The 27,988-nt window shown below is 36.0% G+C and overlaps 1 protein-coding gene across 3 annotated transcripts; it reads left to right on the top strand.

The window, feature by feature from the left end:
• Positions 1-27,683, top strand: AP4E1 (adaptor related protein complex 4 subunit epsilon 1). 3 transcript variants are annotated; one of them, XM_067305283.1, is made up of 21 exons: positions 1-162; positions 661-732; positions 1,587-1,710; positions 3,846-3,919; positions 6,082-6,203; positions 7,127-7,286; positions 7,800-7,966; positions 8,591-8,664; positions 11,418-11,540; positions 11,628-11,737; positions 12,055-12,194; positions 14,431-14,543; positions 14,682-14,800; positions 15,948-16,250; positions 17,097-17,211; positions 19,665-19,800; positions 20,937-21,192; positions 21,971-22,546; positions 23,964-24,148; positions 24,994-25,148; positions 25,645-27,683. In XM_067305283.1, exons 1-21 carry the CDS (start codon positions 1-3, stop codon positions 25,803-25,805), a joined length of 3,447 nt encoding a protein of 1,148 aa, XP_067161384.1. In that variant the 3' UTR covers positions 25,806-27,683. The 3 variants fall into 3 exon arrangements, with proteins under 3 accessions (XP_067161384.1, XP_067161385.1, XP_067161386.1); XM_067305284.1 differs by lacking the exon at positions 1-162 and adding an exon at positions 350-571; XM_067305285.1 differs by lacking the exons at positions 1-162; positions 661-732; positions 1,587-1,710 and having other exon boundaries at positions 3,904-3,944.
• Positions 27,684-27,988: the final 305 nt, after the last annotated feature.

Below are 27,988 nucleotides of genomic sequence, written 5' to 3'. Positions count from 1 at the left end.
ATGAGCGACGTGGTGGAGCGGACGCTGAGCGCGCTGCCCGGCCTGCTGGGGCAGCACGACGCGGGCGCCGGGCCGGGCGGCGCCGCCGGCCCCGGCAGGGTCTCGGCCACCTCGCGGCTCGGGAGCCTGATCCGCAGCATCACGGCGCTCACCTCCAAGCATGTAGGGGCTGCGGCGGGGCCCGGGGCCGGGCCTGCCTCCGCGGCCTCCGCGCGGGCGAGGCGGGGGCCGGGGCCGGGGGAGGGGAGCGCCGCCCGGCGGGGCCCCGGCTCGGAGCCGGGTTTTCCTCGGCGCCCTTTTGCGGCCGGCGAGCTGCCCGCTGCCTGCGCGGGAGCCTGCGCAGCGCGCCGCGAGCCGGCCCGTGCCGCCGAACGGCCCCTTTGGGGGCTCCGGAATCTCGTGGTAAATCTTATCGCCGTAAATAGCGTTCTGTTGCCACATAGTGATATGCTGCAGAGGGCATGATTCGTGAAAACACAGTTACGAAGAATTGCCTTCTGTACTTGAAGCAAGCAGCAAAGTATTACTACAAAGAACAAGGAGCTGTAAAATTTTGAGAGCGTTGTGGAAGGTTGCTGAATGAATATGTTTTCTTTGACTTTTATTTCATATTTTGCCTCCAAAAATTAAGTACTTTTTTAAAAATTTAATCTTTTATAGGAAGAAGAAAAACTAATCCAGCAGGAACTAACCAGTTTGAAAGCCACAGTTTCTGCCCCCACCACAACACTTGTAAGTTCTGTTACTGGTTACAGGCTGCAGGAGCAGCAGACCAAATGTGAGGAGAACAGTGTTCTTCCATCTTTTTGCCAGATGGAGTGTAAAGGTTTTCTACACTATAGATATTTAATCAGCGGCATTAAAAGACACCCACATCCATGGTTTTGCAGCATGGTTAAAATAGTGAGGACACTGGTTCTAGTTCATATGAATAAACCATAGTAATAGGGTGTCCAGAGTCTAGACATTCTGTAGCCTCTGAAATAATGTAGACGAAAAAGCTAGGTGCTTCAATCCAGTCACGTTCCTCTTTGCAATCCGGCATTGTTCCTGTCATTAATTTGTTCTGTATAAGAAGCTTTGTTTGGTCATCTGTACTGTTGCTCATGCCTGAGTTGTATGAGTTGATGCATATCTCTGGTTTGGGTTAATTAATACAGAACCCAGTCACATGAGTGAGAAGTTTTGAAAGAAAAACAAAGCTTGCCCTCTCATACATAGTGATAACCCATCCTAGGTCAACGCAGTGATTGGTATAAAATAATTTGTATTAACACTGTGATCATCTAACCCTTAAGATAATTCAGTAGTATTTTTTTATGCTGGTCATAATTAATTTGATGTTGGTCACATAGTAATCATAATTAGAAAACATTTAAGGATAGTGTATGGACGGTTCTGCTATTGTGGTCAAAAATCAGTGCTGGTTCACCATAAATAAAGAAAAACTAGGACTACTCTGATTTTAGAAAATGTATGCATATGTACGTATGTTTATCAATGTTGTCTACCTCATTAGAGCAGTGAAGAACAACATGAAACATGGCTGTTCTAAAATCCTCAATATTTTATTTCTTGTATTTCAGAGACTGATGAAAGAGTGTATGGTGAGACTCATCTATTGTGAAATGCTAGGATATGAGTCTTCGTTTGGATACATCCATGCAATCAAGCTAGCACAACAGGGAAATCTTTTGGAAAAAAGAGTTGGTATGTGCATGGAGCTGCAGCTTAATAGTATTCTTAAAGAATATTCTTAGAAGATTCTCCATAATTTATAATTCATATAAAAATAGGACTAATTGAAAATGTTCTTCTACTTCTCATGGTCCTGTTTCATAGTCCCTAACTCCTCTTGGAGGATTTTATTTATTTTAAATCATTAGTTGTTCTTTCATCATTTTGAATTACAGTACCAATAAACATCAGTAATTTATGAGAAATTTCATTAGAAACATATCAAGCTGAAAATCAGTTTCTTTCAGGATCTGGTTTCCTTTTGAAGTAGTGTAATACAAGGTTAGACAAAAATGTTACTGTAAGACAGACTATTTCCCTAAGCGTAGTATTGTTTTTCCAGCATTTAACTTTATAAAAATTCTAGACAACTATCCAAAGAGCTTATTGCAGTTAGCAAAGTCGCCTTGAAACATCTTCTTGTCTGTTTTGGTGATTATAGGATTCTTTAGTTTAGAAGCAGTTGTAAGAAATGAAGCAAATGGGGAGATCTTTAGAGCAGAGGTGCAGAAGTTCCTGTGGGAATCTGACAGGCTATTTCAAATTTCTCTGAAATTTCTTGCCATAGTAATTTCCTTGCCTGCCCAGTGTGGCTATAAAACTTTTTCCAGTAGATTTTGTTTGAAGCAGCTGTCAGACAGTCTTGTCTGAAGAAGTTCCTTGCAGTTGCTGATTCAACTGCCTAGTGAAGACATTTCTTCTTGTTTACAGAGAAAATGGTTTAATTCCAAACAATACTATATATGTATACACAGATGGAAGGCAGTGTCTTGCGGGATATGCTTGTTTGATATCCTTTGTTTGAAAATCATGTGGATCATTCACTCAAATATTGGAATTTCTGAGAAAATGTGTTACAAATTATGGTTTAAAGATGCATTTTTTCTCTGAGTATTAAAAGCCAGTCTGCAGATGTTCTGGTAGGGAATAAGAAATTCTGTCTGCCCCAAACCTAGGAGGGCAGGTGGTAAGCTGTTTTGCAGAAAACTTGTACATGGCCTCTGTAAACGTCAAGAAGCAATATGTCTTGTTATTAATCAGTTTGAGACCTTTCCATCCTAAGGGCCTTATTGAGTAGGTCTTGGTGAAACTACTTTTTTTTCTTTTTTTTCTTTTCCTTTTAGTGCAGGTGCTTCAGGTCTTCTGGACCCAGAGAGCCCTTAAATGGTTTGATCTGATAACAAGGATGTTTGAGTGTTTATGGTTTTTTTGTTCTTCAGTTATATGTGATACATAAGGACAACTTTGTTTGTTCTGGGTGAGATATACCAAATGAGAGTGAACTGCAGTTTTGCAGTTGTGCTAAGCTTATAAAATGTGTAGTTCCATGAGCAGATAGGCCAATTTAATAATCTGGACAATATGGTTACTTGTATCTAAGTTGTTCATTCTGATCCTTAAGTCTGAAATGAGCCATGCCCTTCCTGACTAGAATGCATCTCTGTAATACAAGTATTGTTATACTGTATTTCTGATGAGTGGTGGTACTTGCACCCTTTAACTGGATTAGTTTAAAAGAAGAGGAATCGTTTTTCCTAAGAAAAAGATTTCTGGCAAGTTTCTTTTCTGGGATTCTAGAATTGTTTCCTCTTTATTCCAAATAGTTAGAGATAATAAATAACCAAGTAGTATTGGACATAGGATGGTGAATATAATTTTAGTACTCAACTTGGAATACAGCAGTATAATTGAAACTTAACTTTATTTTTCAAAAAAAGATAAACAAATATAAGGAAATGCATTGCTTGTCTGGTCTAGAAGAAATGTGTTTTTGTCTTGCTGAGAAGACATTCGTTTTCCCGAAAGTGATTTCTCGTGGTGTTCTCGGCTGCTCTTTAACATCATTATAGTGTCTTTTATTTCTCACAGCTTGTGGATTTCTAGGTGTCATTTGTTGAGCTTTACTGCAACTGAAATATAACTGGTTTGCCTGGAAAAAAAAAGAAAGCTTTAGTTAATAACTTGATACTTAAAACACAAGAGCTACTGTCATCTAACTTTTTTTTTTTAATGGTTTGAATTAGTTCTTTTTGTATTATAGTCTAAGTTTTCTATCCTGAAGTTTTTTATTACTTGAAAGTAGTCATGGAATTTTCTTTCTTTTTTAGGTTACTTGGCAGTTTCCTTATTTCTCCATGAAAATCATGAACTGCTACTTCTGCTTGTGAACACAGTTGTGAAGGTACAGTGTTTTTGGAGGTCTTGAGGTAAACTAAACTTGGACCGATTCTTTCCCCTGTTCTGTGTCCTTTAATGTCTAAGCTGTGTACTCATTAGTAAAATCTTGTTTTCTTAAAGTCACAGTTTCTGGAGTTAGCAATGATGTTTGAAAAATGGCTTTGCCTGTTTTTTTTTGGTTTAATTTTGACAGTATTTCTACAATTAAAATATAAGCAACATTTCTACAATTTTGCAAAGGAAATATACCAACAAATTTCCATTATAAAATTACCAAATTATACTTTTGGGTATACATTCCAAACTCCAGGAGGGGCCTTGCATGCACGTTGCAATATAAAATTTTGCTTTTAGCTGACAGCAAGTATCTGTTAGCTTTTCTGAGTTCTTTTGATGATGATTTTGATAGAGAGAAAATGGAAATATGCTTTGGAGTGACACTGAAAATCCATTACCAATAATATTTCATAGGTATCATCTTCCATATTACTGCCTTTTACATGAAACAGTTGTAGTTTCTAACTCCTTCTAGCATAACAATTACTTTTATACTACAGTAGGCTGAATTCTTATGTAAATTACAGACTGAAAATGATGCTCATTTTGCTGCTTTGATTGAAAATTGTTTTGTAATGTTTAACAATCTGACTTGAAGCTGATAAGGGTGTAGATAAATGAGAGTCAACAAAGTACTAAACCAAAATGAGCACTAAAACCTAGCTGGGACAGATGGGTAGAGTAAATAATGATGTGTGCTGGAAATTTTACATGTTTAATTTGTTTTGAAAATACAAGCACTAGAATTATTTTCATGAATCTATCCATGTTTTTTTCTTTAAGGTTACAATGAGCTGTATCTACTCTTTTCAATTGTATTTGGAACAGATTGTGAATTTTTATCCTTGCTTTTGTAGAACTTCACATTAAATTTGCATTCTCTTTTAGGGAACATTTAATGTCTTATTTTAGCATGCAGATGTGTAATTGGCAATATTACTGATCATGTTCTCTTGTATTCTTGTATATCTTGTATTAAAAACCATTTTATGGTTTTTAATTCTGGGGCATGATCAAAGGCACTAGAGAGAATACTCTTGACTTCAGTGGGAAGTGACTCAAGTCCCACTGATTCAACTGGGGACTCAGCATAGTTTTATAGCCATCAAAGTACTTCAATAAACACATGTAGGTTGTAGCTTTGTGTGTTGACCTTATGTGCATTAGAAACATGAACGTAATTCCGTAACAGAACGGTGAGGAACTGCTTGTTCCTTACTTGTGTATAAGAGTCTTAGTTTACGTTTCAAAACCTTTTGGCTTTAAAAAAAATATTTTCTCTTTGGTTGACTTCTGTCTAACCTTTTGGTCAATGACATAGTAACAGGGAGAAAAAACAGTTGTTATCAATGCTTATTGCCCATTATTTTCCTGTTTGAAAAACCCTTAAATTTCCTTGCCACCCTAGTTGCCTTTCCTCCTGCATTATATTCTCAGTTGCAGATGTGATGATGTTTTGGTTGCTTCCTCGTGTCATTCACTTGCTTGAAGTATTTTAACTTTTCTTAGAAACTCAGCCACCAGATTTTAAATCTAGAAATGTATTTGTGGTGGGAATAATTTACTCTAACACTTCTGTCAAGTATTTCTAATTGGGTTTAGCTTCACTGCATGCCAATATGTATAGTTATGTCATTGTTCTGAAAGAATTGTTTTTGTCTCTGTTAAAGTTGTGATGAAAGAAAGGTATATATCTGACTGTAAGAATGGAACAGCTGTTTTATTATTATCATAAAGAAAAGGTATATCTTTATGCTGTGAATTTTCCAGAAACCAATAGCATTAGCTACATTCTTTAATGGTTAATTTCAGTTGATTTTTTAGAAGTTGAGATGTCTTTGTTTATTAGAAATAAAAATTTTAAGCAGGGCAGCTCAAACTTTCAGATGGGCAGTATGAACCAAGCTCTTAACAACTGGCATGGCTCTTTATTGCCTGCTCATATCTGAGGAGCCTCCAGGCAACAGAATGGCAGGCAGCAGGATGCTTGCACATGAACTGCCCAGGTGTGCTAAGTCCAGCTTGCTTGCCAGATATTTGGGGTGTGTCTGATAGAGAATTTAAAAGTTTAAATGAAAAATGACTGTCTTATTTCAATGATTGTAATAGGACTTACAGAGCACTAATCTAGTAGAGGTGTGCATGGCGTTAACCATTGTCAGCCAGATCTTTCCACGGGAGATGATTCCAGCTGTTCTTCCCCTAATAGAAGACAAGCTGCAGCATTCTAAGTATGTATTCATTTACAGAATTTCAAGTGGTGTTGTAAGGTTGAATGACTTGATCTTTCGCATGGTTTTACTAACTAATGTTTTTTCTCAGAGTTGGTCTTTAGCCCTTATCTTCAGAAACTGCTTCTCTGCCAATTTTCTTCTTGCATTCTTGTCTCTCTCATTTATTAGCACTCTTGACTGAGTAGGGTGTAGGCATTCATTTTTTTCATAACCTGTTTTGGTAGATAAATGTTATGTAATTTATCTGCTGGAGTCCTTTTAACAAATATGTAGATGAAGAATTGTTTGTGGAGTAAATGGATAAACAGACTGGGATCCCTGAAGGGTGCTACATCACTGACAGTTTTTTATAAAGCTGTGTAAAAACTTTATTGATGGAAGTGTCTTTGCAGATATCCACAGCCTTGAATTTTTTGATTTGTTAATTTATAACATCCCATACATAGAATATAATACCTTATAAGCATTCTGTTGATGAGAAACTTAAAAGAAACTGCAGAATGAACTGACTCAGTAACCAACTCCTAGGCAGTTTTTAAAGTTTTTTGTTTTGGTTTGGTCTGTTTTTTTTGGAGCAGCAGATTTGTAGCAGCCAATTTCATAGTTTGTCTGGTGCCCATTCTTGTGAATTGTTTATCTGTCTTCAGGTACTTCTGAACTCTTAAGTTTGCTTAGTTGCTTCTTTGCTTAGTTGGTCTTTAAGGAGCAACTTAATGACTTTGAAGAAAAGTCATTTGGTCTCGCATCTTTATCTGTAAAACATGAGTACTCAATCTCTCTCCAAATCATGATGTTCTGAGGACTGATCATGATTTTTCTTTGCTGTAGAAATGAGAAGTGCAATTTGTTTTGCTAAGTCAAGTACTTAAAATACACGAGCAGCTTGATTTTTGTTTTGTGTAAATCTCATTTCTCTTCAGGGAAATAATCCGAAGAAAAGCTGTTCAGGCTTTGTACAAATTCTATCTCATTGCTCCCAACCAAGTCCAGCACATTCATGACAAGTTCCGGAAAGCCCTGTGTGACAGGGATGTTGGAGTCATGGCTGCTTCTTTGCATATTTATCTTCAAATGGTTAAGGTAGGCAAAGAATTAGAAACAAAATTGAACTTCAGAGCTATTTCTATTTTTATCTTAGATATATAGGGACCTTTACCAAAAGTTTTGTAGATTCATAATCTTTAGAAAAGCTGATTTATGTGATCAGGGAAATCTGTGCTATGTTTGTTGGTTCTCTAGCTCTTTTTTAGCTTCTGACAGAGGTCCACATATTGCCCAATCCAAATGTTCATTGGTATCCTTACTGAAAACCAAAATTTAATTTTTGTAGTATGTTAAAGGGTATGCTGAAATTTGTATGTAAATTCATTACCATTACCTTCAAGTGACATTTACTCTCCTTGCAAAAGTGCGAGTAAATAGCATTGGCTTAAAGTGAAGAGCTTACAGGTTTTGGGATGAGAGCCGAAATTTGATTTAAGATATGAAACGGTCACTGTAGCTATTTTGATCGTATTCAATTTGTGGCTTTACTTTGTACTTTTGAGGCACTGTATTAAAACGTTTGAATTGTATTTCTCTTCCATTATGTAGGAAAACTCATCTGGATACAAGGACTTAACAGGGAGTTTTGTAACCATCCTAAAACAGGTAGTGGGAGGAAAGCTCCCTATTGACTTCAATTATCACAGCGTGCCAGCACCATGGTTACAAATTCAGCTTTTAAGAATATTGGGGCTGTTAGGAAAAGACGATCCAAGGTAACCAGATTTTTCTCTGTAGTTAATGTTTTTAAGGTACAAAGAATACACAGTGACCAGAACTTCATTGGACAGCTTTTCTGCTCTTTTATAAAATAGGAGGATTTCATTGTTGACCTTCTTACACATTTGGTCTTTATAAACAATACTGTCAGCAGATCCATTTTTTTAATAGAGAAGTTAATTTCTGGGCTTCTGTCTCAGCAAAGCGATTGATTGTTATGGAATACACATGGAATGTATTTTTTGATCAGGACTTCTATTACTAGCTTAGCATGCAACTGAGTGAAAAACAAAATAAATATAGCTAAAGTGTATTTTTGTTAGGACGTATTTGTGATTTTTTTCTTGCTGATGTTTTATTTTTTTATTCGAGTAGTGAGGGAATTATTTTTATTCTTGTGATGTGGTAAATGTTTCATTTGAAAGCTGAAAACATCTTGTTAGATGTCATTTAAAGACAGGTTATAGAGCTTTTCTATTTTAAAGTGAATCTGTGAATATGAATAATTTGTTTTACAGATATCAGTATTGGTATCTGAGCTTTTTGGAAAAGTAGAACCATATGCATATATATATATAAGTGCTGCAAATGAGAATTTTTGAAACATTCATTTTAAACAGGACAAGTGAATTGATGTATGATGTTCTGGATGAATCTTTAAGAAGAGCGGAGATAAATCATAATATTACATATGGTGGGTGAGAGTATTTTATGTAATTACCAATATTTGTAAAGAACGAAAATGTGAGTAGTTGGTCATGCTAAAACACATACTCAGTACTTCTGAAAAATCTAGTTATGTTCTCTGTGTATAACAGTTGTATTCTTAGGTGTCTATGATTGACTAGTGGTTTGTGAAACAAATGATACGTGTCTGTATAGTGCAGTTTTGTTTTATCAGTGAAGGAAAACCATCTTTGTTTAGTGGAAGTTTGTGTTGGATCATCCTGACTGAAAAGCCTCTATCTTGTTTGCATTGTCCTTGCCCTTGAATACAGAAAGTTGGCTTCTTCTTGAAAGCTCTTATTAAACATTGCTTAAGTTGAAATAAATGATAGTAGAAAAATTCTAGTGCTACAGCCCTGTTTATTAGAAAGGCTTAGCTCTTCAGCCATTGATCTTTTCATTGCCTCGAGAAAGGCAATAAAATTGTGCAAGAGTGACAACATCAGCTCTTTACAGCTATGTATTTTCCTAGAAGCCACAGTTAATAAAAATTACATTTCCAGAGTTCAAAGATGCAGTGTCTGTGAAAAGAGATTTTTGGCACACATCTCAGTTTAAAATTTCTAGAACGTGGTAGATGGCTATGTTCATTTCATTACCTTTTCTGCAGGGAAAGCTGTATTTGTTGCTAGAACAAAATCAAGAGGAATAACAGTACTATAAAGTTTTTCTAATAAAAACCTGAGTAATTTCTTTGGATTTTTCTTTGCCTTCCCCTGCCCACCTGTTAATGTCTCCTCAAACACCCAGATCTGATGTTCTAGAACCCTGTGATTAGGAGAGCTGATTCACTGTAAAAATTCAGTGTTTTATGGATTTACAGCAAAGTCCTATAAATGTTGCCAAGGTACCCGCGCTAATGGAATAGAGAGAAAATTGAGATGCCTGCTTGATACGTATTTTCTGAAGCATTGTGTAAACTTGCCTGCCACTGTAATGGGGGGAAAAACATTCTCTTTTAGTAAATAATACATGAAGAGGCATCCATCAGATGCTAAGTGTATTCAATTTGTTGCTTCTATGTTTTTAGGCAAGAACATACAGGATATTGGGAAGTGTTTTGCTGAAGTGCAAAAAATTGCACTTTTGATTGCTAAGAGACTTAACTTGTAAATCTGTGTGTTAAGCACTTAGAGGCCAAAGCAGAGAGTCCGTTATGATGTATACAAAGACATGTGGGTATGTGGTATTGTTCAAATATGATAAACTGTTTATAAAAAGTTAGAGAGTCAATGATCCCAGACCAGAGAAAATTGTAATTCTGAGTGGTTACTTTTTCTAATACAAAGCCATTGTTTATTGGATGTTTTTGGCTTGTTGCAGGCAATTGAGGAGTTACTGTGCAAATCTTTCTCAGATGTGGTTTTGTAATGCTTAGAAAGAAGTGAGTTGTTGCCTACCTGGCTCTATGGCAATTGGTTAGAGATTGAATTAAAAAAAAAAACAACTGAAAAGTAAATCATGGTTCTAAATACCAATTAAATGGGGGAGAGTAACTTTGTTTAAATGTTTGCCTGAATTGCTACCATAAAGGATTAATTTCTTTGTGTGTGTGTGTAGTTCAGTTTTCTAGCTTTTTCTCCAACAGCTATGCAGTGTTTTTTTGAGGAAGAATAGTGTTTCTGTTCTTGAAATGATTTTGGCTGATTGTAGTAGCTAAAAAATCATGAGTTATTGAAAATTTTGTCTCAAATCCTTTTTAGTTGCTTATTGGCTTTCTAAAGAGTCAAAGTTCAGTCTCTTGAGCAACTGTAGGAGACTTCAAGGTTGGAAGAACTTTAAAGACAGAAAGTTGTATGCAGCATAGCAAAGATTTAAAAATATATACTGTATACTAAAAGGTGATAGTCTTTCATCCTGTTTTCATGTGAGTAGGTACTCTGCAGTTAGATTCAGTAGCGTTAGGACAGCAAAATAATCCCTTGTTGCAGTGAATGAGCTATATATTCTGGGAAGCTGATCAGAATGCGGGATGGTGGAAACATGTAATCATTGAGATTATTAAAACATTTTTGTACACTAAAATGTCGTAAGAGCTTTGTTTTCACTTTTGACTCTGTAAGGATTTAATCCCTTTGTGGGCTTCGAAGATGTGTTTTAGGTTAACAGAGGTGTGCTTGCTTTTGTGTAAGAACTTTTAAGTCAACGTACAACAGAACTGTTCCCCGTGCCAATTTATATTTTATCTTGTTCTTTTGATTCCCTGTGCCGAATTGCCTACCTAGCACTCCTTGCTTCACTGCATGTTTCTGACAGTATTTCTGTGCTACGTTTTCAACATCCTAAAACAAAGTAATCATAATTTCTTTTGAGTTTTTGTTCATGAGTGAGAAGGAATATCTCTGCTTTTAGACTGTGTAATTAAAACTGTACTAGAACGGTGGCTGTATATTTCCACCTGCTCAGGACCCCCCAGTATTATGCTGTTACTGTCTTGCAGACAGTTGCAATTTTGTTAAATTGGTTATGTGCAGTGAGAATATTCTTTGCAAAAAGCAAATGTTTTTGTGTACTAACGAAATATATATTTAAAAATTGAAATGCGGGTCTCACAACTTCAGAAGTATATATTAGAGTAAGGTAGTAGACTGCTTTAATATACTAAATAGACCGTATTTGGCCTCATAGTTTTGTTACTAAGATGTATGCTTGTTTGTTTGTTTAAAAATGTTTGCATTATAGAAATATCTAATACACATTAATTATTTGTTTTTGCCCTAGCCATCTTGTTTGAATGTGTCCAAACAATATATACAATTCACCCCAAGTCTGAACTACTTGAAAAGGCTGCCAAGTGCATTGGAAAATTTGTTTTGTCATCCAAAATTAATCTGAAATATTTAGGTAAGGATATCTGGTTTCATTAAGAAGTTTTAAATCCGATCATGCTGATATGTAGTCTTATATCATTTCCAATTGCTTATTTTCTAGGTTTAAAGGCTCTGACCTATGTTATCCAGCAGGATCCTAACCTGGCACTTCAACACCAGATGACAATAATTGAGTGTCTGGACCATCCTGATCCCATTATTAAAAGAGAGGTCAGTCAATTTTTAAACACCACAAATAGAGTTAGTTTTTAAGATTGGCAGTGTGTGTGTGTGTGTGGTGGGTTTTTTTTTGTTTTTTTGTTTTTGTTTTTTAATGAATGGTGTTAAAGGCATATTATGTCTCAGTTACTTTGAGACAGCAGTTATGAACAATATTAACATGACAAACTGTAGATAGGCATTGTATTACATTTAAGACTTGCCTAATAAAGACAGTTGCCGAATTTGGCATCAAAGCGTTTCTGTTTGTTCAGTTCCTGTGTTGACTCATCAGAGCCAATTCAGTATTTTGTTGCTTTCTCTTTCAGACTTTAGAGCTTCTCTATAGAATTACAAATGGACAGAATGTGATTGTCATAGTTCAGAAGATGCTTGACTACTTAAAACAAAGCAAGGAAGAATATACTATCATCAGCTTAGCTGGCAAAATAGCAGAACTAGCTGAGAAATATCCTTTTATTTTCCTGAAGACTTGGAGTCAGAGCTCAGCCAAATGTAGCGTTCATATCTTTCAAAGCATGTTTCATGATCTTCTGTAACAGGAAATGTTACAGCTGTGCTTCTTACTCTATTTCAAATGCAAAAAATATGTAAAAGAAAATGCCACCACAGTGTTTTATTTCTATATTTCACTGGAGAAAGACACTCTCAAATATTTTATTTTGGCTTTGGAGTTTGTCATTAAAACCATTTTAAATTAAAACTTTAAAGCCTTATACCAATGCATGAAAGCGGAGGGATGTTATACTGAGTGCTATTCCGTAATAGTGAGAATGATCTTCCTAGCAGAGAATTTTTTGTTGGTGTATATAACCTATGGATTTTAAGAATAACACATTTTCATAGAAGTAAGGAACGGGTCATTTAACTATGCCAAAAAGATAAAGATAATGATTAAGCATTTAGTATATGGCTGACATTGTTGTTAGACTGATGACCTGGGTGTATGTATTCTTTTCTGGTATTTGAGTTATAAGCTCTTTGTAAGAGGAACCTGCCTTATCATTCCATTTGTACACTGCTTAGCACAGAGTTGAAAAGCTGTATGCTCATACAGTACACATAAATAAGACAATAATTTAAATGTTTCTGTATTGTTGAAAATTTCCATTCAGTAGTGCATCTAGTTTTTCATTTATATATATATATATATTTATATACACACACACGTATGTGTGTGTATATATATGTATATGTCTGTGTGTGTATATATATGTGTACATATGTATATATTTTGGGGAGAAGGCAGAAGCTAGTGGTTCTTCCAGAGTTAACAAAGGCTGTTCACATTAAAAAACAAAACAAACAAACAAACAACAACAACAACATATATATATATATATAAATAAATAATGCAGTATTGTGTTCTACAGAGTGCTTCAAAATGTTTGTTGTTATTCACTAAAACAACAGCAAAACATTTCTAGAAAGAACAGCCAGTCTATCATCAATTGAGTGATACAGGACAAAATCTTAAATTATGCTAGAAAGCTAACATGGAACAAGTATGAACTTAAAATATAGTAGAGAACAGGTTTTCAAAGCTAAATTTCTGTAAGAACACTTCTGATCTTACTGTGTGAAATCTAATAAATATCTTTCTCAGCTCTCCAAGATTTTTCTAAGGAGGTTTAGATTACAGCTATGTAAATGAATGCTCTGGTTGACAGAATTTAGTGTACAGTTAGTAAAGTGCAAGATTTTAAAGCTTATTAGTTGTTAATTACACCAGGGAGAGAGAGCTTACTTGTATGCTGTATGCCAGCAGAGACGAGCCGGAAGAGAAATTTGTTTTGTTTGGTTTTTATCTGTTCAGCACTTTATATTGCAACTTTGGCTACATTTTTTTCAGTGAAAGGTAGTTTTTAAGTATGGCATAGTTGAGTTTTGTTTTTAAGTTTGATATTTTTGAGGTTGAATTAGAAACACGGCAAGAAAGCTATGGTACCCTTGGGAATTTTGCAGCATATTTGCCAAAAATTTACAGATTCACTTTGAAACCCTTCAGTCCTACAGCTGTGGAAGAACTGTCTCATTTCAGTCCTTTAGTTTGGAAAATAATTAGAGCTGTTTGCAAAAGTAGTTCATTCGCACCTTAGGTACACAACATTCTTCATAACAGTGTAAGTAAAAATACAGTTGAGTTGTTTCATAAGCGGTGAAATTAATGAGGTCTGCCTTCCTATGAATTTGTCTCCTGATATCCATTCTCTCTTGTGGTACTTGTCTTTCTATCCTCTATTTCTGCCGTTAACTCAATCCTCCTGTCTCTTTTCCTCCTGCCCTTCCCTGTCCTCTTAGATACTGGCTGGGCAGGGGACAGAATTTTCTATCCTTTATTCATTAACAATTTCAGATGTATTGATTGGCAAGCCAGCAAATTGGATGTAATGGATAGCTTTTAAGTTCATGTGCAGATTTTTCTTCACCGGGGGAGTAATTTAAGACTTTCTTCTCTACCTGACCACTAGTTTTCATGAACTTTACAGGAAATATCTTTGTAAAAGATACAGAAATATATCCTCTTCAATTAAATTGAGCTGAAATTTGACCGTCAGGCCCCAAAATTATTGGAGAGGGTAAGACCAGTAGCTTATTTTTGGAAAGTTTGTTTCCTTAGGAAACACACTAAAAATGAATGAAAAAGTTATCCCTTAGCACTTCATTCCTTAACATCTGGACACGTATGCCCCTGACAATGAGTGGTTCATCCAAACAATGAATGCCGTGTTCTCAGTTGGAGGAGATGTTGTGCATCCTGATATCCCAAACAACTTCCTGAGGCTGCTGGCTGAAGGTGAATAACTCAGAGAATGCTGTGAAGCATTAGCCAGATGTTACTTAATCATCTGGCTTTGTTTCTTAAAACGTGCTTTGAAATATCTGATGCAGGTGGCATCTTTTACAGGAAAAGTATGTATTATTTTCCCTTTAGGATTCGATGATGGAAAAGAAGATGAACAGCTACGGCTGTATGCAGTGCAGTCTTATTTAGCATTATTAGAAGAGGAAGATGCATTCTATCCACAGAAATTTCTTCAAGTTATGAGTTGGGTAAGGCAGGCACGCGGTCAAAATTGCATACACAGATGTGAGGAAATTGTGAAAGGTGGTGGATGTTTCTGATAAATATTTGTTTTTAACTTTAAATTTTAATTATGAATATTCTATTTTTACTTGAAGTCAAGATACTACACTGAAATCAGTTGTGTGTGGGGGGGGTTTTTTGTTTGTTTTTTAGCAGTGTCTTTTGGTGCCTAAAGGACTGCTTAGGTTGTCCTAGTTAGTGAAAAAGGAGATCTGCTCCCTTTCAAGGCAGGTGACTATTAGAATGGTTTAGCTGTGACATCTGTCTGCGTGCTGAGAGCCTTCCCGTCTTTATCACAGTTAGGCCAGATGTGGTTGTGAAATGCATGTTTAGCCTTGTAGGTAACTGCCCAATTGCGATGATAGTATTCTCTGGCACCTAGGTAAGCTTCAGCTATCGCCCAAGAGGCTGCGTTATGAACAAGTCATTTTTTTGTAAGGACGTAATTACTGTATTTGTCTTCCTTTTCAAGACAGCTGTTTGATTTTAAGAAACTAGAAGTTGGAGTCTGCTGAAGTAAACACAAAGGTCATTTCAAGCCTTTGCCATTTAAAGCAGAATGCTACAGAAATCAGTATGATTTAGAATGTGTTTGTCTGAGATAAGTCTTGCTGAAGCAGGTTGGAGACTGTTTAATCAGTTGTGTAAGCTTGACAGAGCTGTCTTTCTGTAGTAAAACTGGAAACACCTTCGTGAGCAATTGGATGCTCAGCTGAGATTACATTTTTTGCATTACTGAAAGCAGTTTTGTCCTTCATATACCAGCAATTAAACCAGCAGCAGTTTGGAGGACAACTGTGCTGACTGTTCTATGCTGTTCTTACTTATGAGTCAGGTTCTTACTGTAGACAGCTTTAAAGTGAGAAAATGCTAATTCAAAGAGTCCAAAGCCACTCGAGGTATTTCCCTTTATACAGTATCTCTTGCTTTCATTTTATGTGGATAAAAAGTTTTTCTAAGGACTTGAATGTAAAGTTATTTCAATATCTGTAATGTTTTTTGAATGTGGGGTAGATTTTACTGTGGTACTGTATTATCACATTAAGTTCAAAACTGAAAGCACTGCTGTGTGTGTGTGACTAAATGTATATTTTGTCTGTTCTTTGTGACTAGGTTTTGGGGGAATACTCCAGCCTTGTTACGGATGTTGATACAGAGATTATTTTGACACGGCTACACAGGTTGCTGAAGAAGACTTTTGTTACTCCTGAAACTAAAGCTTGGATAATGGCTGCAGTCACCAAAATAGCATCACGTACCTCCTGTTCTAAAACAGTTGACAAACTAATCCAGGAGTTCAGCACCTCTCTAGATACCTGCATGAGGCAATATGCCTTTGAATTAAAGCATCTGTGTGAAGACAAAGTATTGATGAAAAGCTTGCTTCCTTTTGATGCTAGTTGCAACGACATAGTGGTAAGATAGCTGCAATGTCTTCCTCATGAACATTTTTATGGCTCTAGGGATTGAATATTTCAGGAAAAGGCATTTAAAAAATGAATTATGTTTGATAGCTAAGACTGGTGCATGTGCCAGTCTTTTAGTCCCATTAAAAAAGGGTTTTGAGAAACATATTTTTTCAGGCATCTATGTTGAATTTTAATGTTCTATACTGAAAAATAAAGAGCCATGGTATTTAGTTAGTAAGCTGAAGTCAGTTTAAAAAAATTATGTTTTCATAAACTGATTTTTTGCTTCTTTCTTTTTAAAGATAAATTAGTCCTTATTTAGTGATACGGTACAGCTTTTTTATCCCAAAGGTTTTGCTTCCTATTAAAAAATACTGATCTTTGCACTGAAATGTCCATACTGAATGAGGGAAAATAGCATTGATGGTACTATTTTTTGATTTCTTTTTTTTCTTTTGAGTTTGGTATTTTCTTGTAATGGTGGGATCAACCATTTGGGAAAACTTCTGTTCACTTCTGATTTTTTTGTGGAGGAAGGGGTGCAGTGGCTTAAGACAAGACAAGTAAAAAGCACTGGTGAAACTAATTTAGTTTGTAAATCTCTAGTGCAGATTTATATGCTGTTTCAACATGCTTGCTTAACAATTTCCGTACACAAAACATTCTCACGAGCCTAAAGAATGCAACAGCTTTATTGATAGACATGGGAAGTGTGAGATAGAAGGTCCTGATTTGCTGATAAGACAAAATGTTCTGCTGGTAACATCAGGCTGATGTACAGAAAATATTTTTATTTTCATTGGTGTCTCTTTTTTTCTTAATTCTGTGTTCTTTTTTTCTTAATTCTCTGTAGGTAGATGCTTCCTTATCTTTCCTGGATGGGTTTGTGGCTGAGGGACTTGGCCATGGTGCAGCACCATATAAACCTCATCACCAGAGACAAGAGGAAAAACTTTCTCAGGAAAAAGGTGATTTTAGTTTAATGCATTCACTAAACAGCTGGTAAACTATCTGTTGAGTATGAACAAACAATATAAGTGTACAGTTAATTTCTTGAAGTAATGTTATATGTAGTAACATAATACTTTGAAGATATTTTTAAGTGCAAAATGTTTAACTTGTTTCACGTAGTAATACTAGGACTAATTAATATATTTTGCAGCTGGTAATACTGACTTAGGTTCAGTAAGTTTAATGCTAATAAGAACTAACAAAAGCACATGTGGAGGATATCTACGGAAGGACATCCTGGTCCTTAGTGTGTTGTGGTTGGGGAAATGATTCCTGTTTCCTTCAGAAAGATTTGAAAAGGTAGCAGATTGTGTATCACCAGTCAACTTTCCATATTCTGTGTTTTCTTACCGAGGTGATCTTTAGTTCTGTGACATTCTGAGGTACTCTTGCAATAGTGTTAAGTGTTTTCTATCATAACCTCTTAATTCATCTGCAAATCTCTTGCTTGTAAACTCAGCTAAGCTCCACTTAGTCCTTAATTAATTCCACATCTGCCAAGCTGGTACATGTAACCATTAATTTACCATAGGCTTGCTGTCCTGCAGAGGAGAACATTTGCAGTTAAAGCAAAGAGTTCCTAACTTACTGTACTCAGCACTTATGTCCTGACTGTGGAATTACAGTTTGCAGTAATAATCATTGTGAACTTATTTTATGAAAGAAATCTCATGTATTTTTTATCTTGTGTAGGTGTAGATAACACAGCAGTGTATGTGCTTTTATTTATTAAAATCCAAAACATAAAAACCTTAGCTCTACTGCATGTTTAAAACTGTATTCTGACTTTTTAGTCATGCAAATTTTTGTTTACTGTAGCCAGTCACATAAGGATTTCTCTTTTAGACATTCTTAAATGATTCGTTTTGAGGTTGGAAATCTTTTTTAAAACATTCCTCTGCATTACCTTACTGCTAAGGAATTAGAAAAATGAAGTCTCATAAACTACAACTCAGTTACTATTTTTAAAAGCAGAGTTTGACTATGCATACAGTAAATAATATTCTCCATTTGCTTGCATCTGTAGCTTGGCAGAATTTAACACTTTGAGATAATCAACAGGAATGTGTTATAAGTTAGCATATCACATCTATAGCCTCCACATTAAACCTGCTTGAAAATTCAGATTTTCAGTGGAGAGATGTTAACAGGTCAAATGTCTTGCAATTGAATATTCTATGCTATTTTTGCCATTCATGTAAAGACCAATGAAGAGTACAATCTACTATATGCCAAATCAGTTGAGCTTATGGTAGTACTTCATAGTTAGGTGTCGAGAACTGAATTAGTGGTATTTACTGCTGAAGAACATCCCCATGTGACAGTTTGGTGTTTGCAGTGTTTTTGAAATTTTCTAGGGAAGCCTTTGTAATAATCACATTATGAATTGCTGTTTTTTCTCACTATTCACTGAGAATTCAGGATTGATTAGCATCTGGTTCAGAAATATTCTAGGAGAGGAGATACTAAAAATACATTTTTTGTGGATGCTTTCCACTGAGTTTATTGATTTGAAGTTCTTTGTTCATGGACATCTAATTGTTATGGGTTAGTAGTGTTTGGATCTCTTTGTTGCCACTTATGACAGAGCCACTAGGATCTCTGTTCCTTCTTGTTTCTTTATGGGGCAGGACACTGCTCCTTAGCGCAGCCTTCGTATTTACCAGTAGACCTCTCTTATCCCAGATGCCCAACAGTTCTGCCCTGTTCCTTCGTTTTGCTGTGAAGAAGAAAATGTAGTGCTGGATGGAGATGAGGGGAAGGGATTGTACCCCTTGATGGTTCCAGTGCTGCAGTGGAGAGTCTGCACTGTTTCTTATGTAATAGTGACCAGTTGTGTGTTAAATTATAATCCAAAACAATTTTCAGAAGTTATTCAAGCTATATTTTGATTCATGAAACATAGCTAAGGTGCTTGCTTCTAAATCCTGATTTGCAAGTCTTTTTGAAAATAATGTGTCACCCAAGATGTGAAGTATGTTTGCAAAGCAAATAATAATATATGGACATTGCTGTGGACTCAAAATATGTTATTTAGGCTCATCAGCAAATGGAAAAAATCACTTATTTAGATCTGATATAGTACTTCTCTCTACAAATAATAATTCAGTATTGGCAGAAGTTTTAGAGTGATATTTTCTAAAATCACTTGTTCTGTTTAATCTCAGTGTTTAGAAAAAGTCATATTTAAAATTAAATATGTGTGCAGATAGCAAATGAATACCCGTTGTAGACAGATAAATCCCCTGTGTGTCTGGAAGAAGCGTATTTGAGAACAGAAACATTTGGTTTTAATGATGTTAGGTTCCTGAGGCCTGAGAAGTGCAGCAGTACAGCCTCTTTTCAAAAAGATTTTTTTCTTACTTTTTATGTTTCATTGTGATTTTAAAAGATTCTGTCTTTCTTACAGCTCTGAATTTTGAACCTTATGGATTGTCATTTGCTTCAAGTATGTCTTCATCTGGCTTCACTGGCAGACAGTCCCCCACTGGTTTATCTTTTGGTTCTGATACGTCTGGTAATAGTGCTGAGACAGGGCATAAAGAGTGAGTTAATTTGTCTTTGAAATGAAGAAGTACGTTTAAGCTTACGTTCTTGTCAGTATCATGTCTCTTTCCTTCACTCTGTGGAAGTAAAAAGAATACAGTTGAACTTGGAACTTACCTCTGTCATGTAAAAAGAAATCATTCAAGATGGTGTCTTCACTGAAATAACTAGAAAAAAATAATGCAGTTAGACTGTTTTTTTCACTTGCTTTGTGAAGTATGAAATGAGTGTAGTAGCTCATGTAGTACAGTTGAAACAGCTTTGCCTGATAGTCGAAGGATGAGGTGGTTTCTCTCTCTGGCTTCTTTATTTTTTATTTTTTTATAGGCTATGCTCGCTTTTTCTGGTCTTAGAATAATGTGCCTTTTATGGAAACCTTTTTAGATAAAGGTGAGGCTAAGATTCTCAATGTAAGATACTCCTTAAGTTTTAGAACACTACAAATTCCATATTGGTAATTCTGTACAGATTAACTGCTTTGTACTCAGGTAAGTGGATATACAGGAAAACTTGGAAGCTTTCTAAGGTAATTGAGCCAGTTTGCATAAAAAACCTTGAGACTGAGGCTTTTAGGTGTAGGAGTTAAAGCATTTAGCCTGTGTCTGTTGAACTAACTTCTACTAGAGTTCAGGATGTCTGTGAACATGACCACTTTTTACAAAAAAAACAGAAATACTTTCTAGGTCTCTTCTAATTTGCAGCCTCTCACCTAAGGTACATATTTTTTAAAGAATCCGCAACAGAATTATTTAAATATAGCTAGAGCTTCCCAGAATATGGGAGTAAGATAGATACCATGTTGTTCATATTCACTTTTAAAGAATTAGGTGAGTAAATTATGAATGTAATCTGAAAAACTGGATAGAGTTTGCCAACATGGTCTATACTGGCTGCAGGTATCTACGCTCATTGCGTATCCTAGTCCCAGTGTGTTTGCAGGGTGTTTAACAAGAGGTGAACGGCACTATTAACATAGAACTTCATGCAGATGGAAGATTATTCCTTCATATTCCGCTGTTCAGTCTGTAGTGAAGTACTAAGATTGGGAATGGTATTTAAAGTAGAGTGTCTGTGTGCTTTTATGAACATGGTGTTCATATGCTTGGTCCTGCATTGTTTTTTTTGTTTTTTTTAGGACAAATAGTCTGAAACTTGATGGAGTAAGGAAACTCTGGGGAAAAGAAGGCTATCTTCCAAAGAAGGAAAACAAAATAGGGAAAGAAGATGAACCTCTGACTGTTCCTTGTGGCAGTTTATTAGCAGGACATGTGGCTGATCCTCCTGTGTCACAGTCTGATCAAGTTGCCACCCTCTCTGAGGAAGAAAAAGAGAAGCAGCAGTTAGCATCAACATTGTTTGTTGGGCTAGGATCAAATGCTGGTGTCAGTCTGGTAAGTGTGGTTTTTTTGTGATTTACCAGTTTGAAATTTATGTATGTCCTTATTTACAGTTAGATATTTATATGCAAATGGAGATCAAATCAGTATTTTGGTAAAACTAGGCAAATGACCTGAGTCACTGAAAAACTATTGTAAATGACTTTTGTGATCTGGTAATTTGTTAAAAACCTAAAACAGGTTGGATATTGCTTGATCTTGTTCGCTAGCTAGAACTTCCCTCTGTTTCTGTGCTGTGCTTCCGATTCTGTTCTCAGATTTTTCCAAGACATAACTGTTCTTTGACCAAACTTGCAGAGCTTTTGGCAGTCAAAAATTACGTGTTTGGCAATAAGGCTAAAGTATGACACCCAATGTCAACACCCTTTTTTATTTATGTATGGTAATATGCAGAAGATTAAAGAATTCACCATTAGGTAATCTTTAATACTGGCCTGATGATATTAGCTAGCTCAAATGTTGGCATTTATCACTATTTTAATGAGAAAATGTTTACCTGTGATTGCTTTTTAATAGGATCTTTTATTTTATGAATTAGACAACCTAGAGTCATTCTTGGGTTACAGACTAATCCAGTGCCCTGCAAGAAGTTTACCAGAAACCTATTATTGTATCCTTTAAAATGCTTACAGTACATTTGTATTTGTCATCTGAATTCTTGGTCATTATTTGTCCTTACTGCTTCTGTTTCATTCTGTTAACAGGTACACAGCTAGTCCCTAGAAGCCAAAAAATCCTTCCTTTTTATTTTTCTCTCTCTTTCTCCTTTCAGATGGGGAAAGCAGACATGGCTACTCAGAAGTTCAAAAGAAAATCAAAGATAAATGAAACTCAAAATACTGAGGAAACACCAGACATCCAAAATAGTGCTGCTTTGGCTCTTGGTCCCTTGCTTGATACACTACCTAGTAACAAGGAGGGCCATGAGGGAGATGAACACACAAGGTCAAGGAAGGCCTCCCCATGTTCTTCAGATACTGTGGAAGATAATTTAGCATTTGAAAAACCTCAGTCCTTAAAAAAACCTGGACTGGATAACAAACTCTTACATAGTAGTCTGTCATCATCCTCTTTGTTTGCTGATAGTAATATTGAAATTTTTCATCCTTTGCCAAGTGCTCAGTGTGAAAGTGCCAATAAAACCCTGTTGGCCCCTTCCTTACCAGGAGAACTAGCAGGGCTCCCTCACTCTGAAGTAGTGGAGCTTTGTCAGAGCGACGACCTGGCTCTGCATTTATGTAAGGTGTGGACAGATGACTCTCTGCTGCTTGCCGTGTTCGTTTCAAATAAAAACACTTCTGCACTTAATGCTGTGAACCTAGTGTTTGAAAAAGCAGAACATTTTCGGGTAAGAAACTGTTTCAAGCATATTTCAAATTCACTTGGAATTCTTGCTTTTATCTGCATTTAACTGCACCATATTTTCTTCAGTATAATAGCCAGGTCTTTTTCCCTAATCTTTTCCTTATCACCTGTTGTATGGCTATTACACACATCCTAAGGGGTAATGAAAGAAAATTCAGTTGTATACTTCAGGTCATTTGGTATTTAAATTCAGCATCTTACTTTTTTGTTCAGTTTGATTTCATGTCCTACTGCTTGCCTCCCTGGAACAAATATGTGTGATTTTTTTTTGGTTTCAGATTCAGCTTCTTCCTTGTGTTTTAGGACTGAATGCAAATGTAACCAATTATGCTCAAAAGTGGTGTGACTTGAGTTGCCAAAGAAATCACTTGAAGTTTTTTGTCTTTCTGTGGCTGTTATGCTTGTGCAGCTATTATTTGTACTTGTCTGGTAGACAGAGATGCTGCCATTTTTTCCTTCACATAAAACTGTGCAAGCTTGCTTCAAGTTTTGATTTTTCTATTCAAAGACATCAGTCATTTCATTCAGTTGGTACTGGAGAGGAGTCAGTTTATTTTTGATGTCAGCTACGTGTGGGCTATAAATATGGCTGATAAAAGCATGTGATGAAGTCTTGATTGAAACTTTACATAAATAATTTAAAAGCTACTTAGGAATGGCATATCAGCATGATTATCCATGGATTTTACTGAATCAGGCACAGAATTATAAAACCTTGAAGGCACTCAGCGAGTGATAACTGGACAAAGAGAATTAAGCAAAATGTTTGTTTTAGAATTGCTAATTGGTTATGAAGTTTTTTTCCTGCTGGTTTTGGGCTTGTACCAAACCTGTCATGGCACTGATAGAAAATGAACATCCCATGTCTAGCTGTTCCTTGTAACTCATTTAATATTCCACATAAACCACTACACAGATAGAATCTGTGTTACCAGTTTGTTTGGAGAGGCCAAGGACTGCTGAGTAATCTTGGAATTATTCTTGTTACTAGGGACAGTTTTTCAACTTTCTGCTTTTAGCATATAGTTGGAGTTGCTTAGAGAATGTTGCACTGTTGCTTGCTCTTGTGTATCAGTTAATTTTTGAGGGTACATTACAGAAATCGGGTTCTTGGCCATCCGTTTGCTCTCTATCTGAGCAGTCATTTGCAAAAAGCCGACTGGCAAAAAGAGATCAATTTCTCCTGTGTTTTACTTCTCATAGTACTTTAATGGTTAATTTACCCTTGATGAGAACTGAGAAATGATAGCTCTGTTCACTTACCCAATAGTTCAAGAAAAATCAGTTGGCATAAAAGGCACTTGTACAATTTTATAGCTATGTCTTAGCCACTAACATAACTTGATGGCAAGATTAATATATTCTGTATCTTTTTTCTTTTTTTTTTTAAATGTGTATAGATTTTGGAGAGTCCAGCCTACCAGTTTTCTGTAATAGAAGCCCAGAGTGTGGAACATTGCCAGCAATGTGTGCAGATGGACAAAATCTGTACACAGGGAGTTCTTTCTGGCTCCATTAATTACCAGTCAGAGATGGAAACTCGCCTTGAATTTTCAATAACTTTATCATTGCTGGACTTCATCAGGTAAATAAAATAAGCTGGCATTTTTAAAAATGTGTGTGGTCAAATAAATATTAGGCAAGTGCAAGAAGGCTTGGGTGCTGAGTATGAAATACAACATTTAACCTATGAGCAGCTGATTTTAATGTAATTGAGATTACTGCTAATGATCATAAATGGTTATTTTCACACTTAAAAGGGGAGGGAGGGGAGACAAATTCCAGAAAGAAGTACAAATCCTGTCAGGATATTGCCTGTATCTGCAGTTTAGAATATTCTTAAGAATAAATTTTTGAGGAGGTTAATAGAACTGAGTGAACAAAAACGTAAGAAGGGCGAATTGCTTTAATATATGACAGAATATAAATAAATCACTTACTTCAGTTTGACTATAGAAACACATATTATGTGAGAAAGCTGGCAATTTCTGTAGGGGAAAAAGAATATCATTCTATATGTATTTGAACACTGGGGTTTTTTTAGCAGTAAGAAAACCAAGACTTTTAGGTAGACTTTTCTGTTTTATAGTGAAATTCACCATGTTTTCCATGCTTATTTGTATTCAATAATTTCTAACTTTCATTGAATTTATATTTTCTGTTTCAGCAGACAAGCATCTCAAGGCAGTTGACTTAGGTCTTTTATTTACTTTCATCGAATGATCTAAATTTCAAAAAATTTTGTTATCTAAGACAAGGATTGGAAACTTTTTTTTATGATAAGCTGGCAAAAGGAGGGGCTTGTTTAGACAAATCTGCAATTGGTTATTGCTTGCGCTATTGCTTTTAGATACGGATTTTTTGGAAGACCAAGTATATTCTGAATAATGTATCTTATTTGACTAAGATCTGTGGTCAACTTATTTTTAGGCCAATGGAAATGACTACAGAAGACTTTGGGAGGCTGTGGCTGTCCCTCTCCAATGACGTGAAACAGAATCTAAAAATGTCTTCTCAAGATTCCTTTTCAGCAGCTCTGAATACACTGCAACAGAAGCTAAAACTCCATATAGTTGATATTATAGGTAAGTGAAAGTATACTGTAAGGTTGCTTACAATCTGTAAATTGTCATAGGAAAATAAGCGCATGGAAGCAGGTACATTACAGTCTAAGGCAGGGAAACAGTGGGGAGCATGCTAAACCTTACCCAGGGACATTTTCCCGTGGGCTTTAATGGCCTTATTCAGGGGTCTCTGTGAAGGTTGAAATATCAAGGTGCAAGTGTACAGCAAACAGTAACTTTTACAGGCAGCAGGCTATTTGTACCACTGTTTCTGAAGAGTTTTGGAGGGGACAAAAAGGTGGAGGTGAGGATTTATGACGGAAGGTATGAAGCTAGGATTGCATGCAGGAGGCATGACTTTTGGTGACATGTCAGAGGAGTAGGAGGTAAGAGTAGAAGAGAACAGAAGAAACGGGCTTTGAGAGGAAGATAGAGTTTTTGTGAACTATACATCTATACAGTAGCTATATCTAATTATTATTTCTCTCAATTTGTCTGTGGCCTCTGTTATTTTAAGGTAATGAGGGAATACTGGCATGCCAGCTGCTTTCATCCGTGCCCTGTCTGCTGCACTGTCGTATTCATGCAGGGATGCTGGCTTTGTGGTTCAGATCGCCTTGTTCTGCTCTTCCAGACAGTTTGCTCTATCAGTGTCAAAAGGTGATGGAAGAATCCTAATAGTAGTAGTGCCTGCCTTAATCTCCTGGTGTATGAAAATCAAATGGAAGATTTATACAGTTGCACGATAATTACCAAAGCTAAATTAAGATACTGATTCTCAGAAGTATTAAAAGTTTTTGTCTAACTGGCGTTATGTCATGTGGACTTGTAGGGACAAATGATGATGTAAAGTATGCCTGGAAAACCATGCTCAGGATTGTACAGTCGCTGACAAGTCATCTGCTAAAGTATTGTTACCTGTTTAAGTGAAATGTATATTTCTTACTTTTGTTGTAAATGACTGAAAGTATTTATTTTTATTATGTAACTTTTATAGATGCCAACAGGCATTCCTCATAGAAACTATATAATATGATTTTAAGGAAAACGTATCTCTATTATGAGGTCAGACTTGAACATTTATCAGGATCTTCTCATTTTATTTTAAGAATGTTTCTAAAGCTGTTTTTTAAACACTGCTGGCCACAAGACCTCTATTGGTTGTTGTATGAAGTACCTTATATATAAACAAATGCGTGATTTGAAAATAATTAAAAGACTTCAGTGAGTAATACATTTCCCATGATCTTTGACATTGCCATTTGGGTATTTAGTGGTAATATCTAAATAGGATCCTGGTAGAAGACAGGCATGTGAAATGGAGATTGTTCAGAAGTGCCTCATGGGGGATGAGCATCCAAGGCTCTTCGAGCTAGTTCCTTTCTGCACAGATTCCTGCCTCTTATTCTGTCATGTTGCCTTTGCCTAGGGGTCTGCAACAGTTGCTGAATCTTTGTGCGTGTCCAAAGATAAGTGTCATGTGCATAAAGTCTGAGATGACTGAGCTGGGTAGTTGGGTGTCGCTAGTGGACAGACTCAGAGCTCTCCAGTCTTAATCCTGTATATTTAATTTGGCCAATATCTCTGTCCATGAAAATTCACAAGGAGGAAACTTTATTTTTACTTCTCTTTCTCTTTCTAATTCTTAGTAGTTTGCCTATAAGGCTGTGCAAACCTTTGACTGGTATGGATTTGGCTATATTGTGGGTGCGTGGCTAGGAACTGCTGTAAGGCATAAGAGATCTAAATCAGTCCAGCACGCGTGCTGAGTGTGTTTAGATATACCTCACAGCCTTGAAAATCTAGTGATTTTAATTTATTTAGACATTATATGAAATAATATCTTTCTAATACTATTTACCATTATTTATAACTGGTTATGTTTATTTATTTAAAAACTTAAGATTGTACAAACATTTCTCATAGATATGGTATAAATGGATTCTGCAGCTGAACTCTGTCCTTTCTGTGTTTAATAATAACAAGGAAATTCTTTGTAGTATTTCAGTTTTATCGATTCTCGCCTGATAAGCACTGATTTTTAAAGGAAAATAATCTGTTAATTTGCTAATGTTTTGCTAAAAGTTCATGAAATCACAGTAAGAATGCAGTGTTTATATGCTGATAGTTAAGTGGTGTGGGGGGTTTTTGTGTGGTTGTTGTTTTTTTTTTTTTTTTTTTTTTTAAGTCTTAAAGTCAAGCCACTTGCATTATCACAGGTACAATCACATAAGGAAAGCTCCTTTTTCACTGCTGTTTCAGTACCCTCTTATTGAGGGATTTAAAGTGCACTGAACCTGTACATATATTTAATGTTCTGCCTACTTTAATCATGTTTACTTGACACGTCAAGACAGTTTGTATAAATGAAAACTGATTTGTAGTGGAATAATTTCCAGCAAACTCTTTCCCTGGTGGTATATCAGACTTATGTGATGCAATGGGACTTTTGTATTCATGTGCAATGTTACAGAAGTATCTGTTTCTGGCCTATGCATTTACACCATTTCAGCAATGAGATGTTGAATGTCTTAGTGTTTAAAAAGAACAACAAAAGACAGTAATGCCTTCTGTTGTTCATGTAATGCTCTTTACAACCTTTTTCACTGTATGGATAGTGTATGTTAAGCTGTAAATATGCAGATTCTAGGAGCATAATCAAGAGCTTTATGCTAATGTCACATAAAGGGCTTTGCAGGGGTTTGTACCTGTGGTACAGTCTTTATTTTCAGATTGTCCAGCAAACGTCTGTCTTAATCTATCACCATCTTTCCATTTCTTGTAGTTTAATAAAATCCAGTTTAATAAAAATTTTGGCTTGTTTTTCATTGAATGTTCTTTTCTACCACATGTGGTGGTGT

Source organism: Apteryx mantelli, chromosome 15 (assembly GCF_036417845.1).
Source record: "Apteryx mantelli isolate bAptMan1 chromosome 15, bAptMan1.hap1, whole genome shotgun sequence".
Lineage (NCBI taxonomy): Eukaryota > Metazoa > Chordata > Aves > Apterygiformes > Apterygidae > Apteryx > Apteryx mantelli.
The sequence above is the reverse complement of the archived record's forward strand: the minus strand, read 5'-3'. Positions and strand labels throughout refer to the sequence as shown.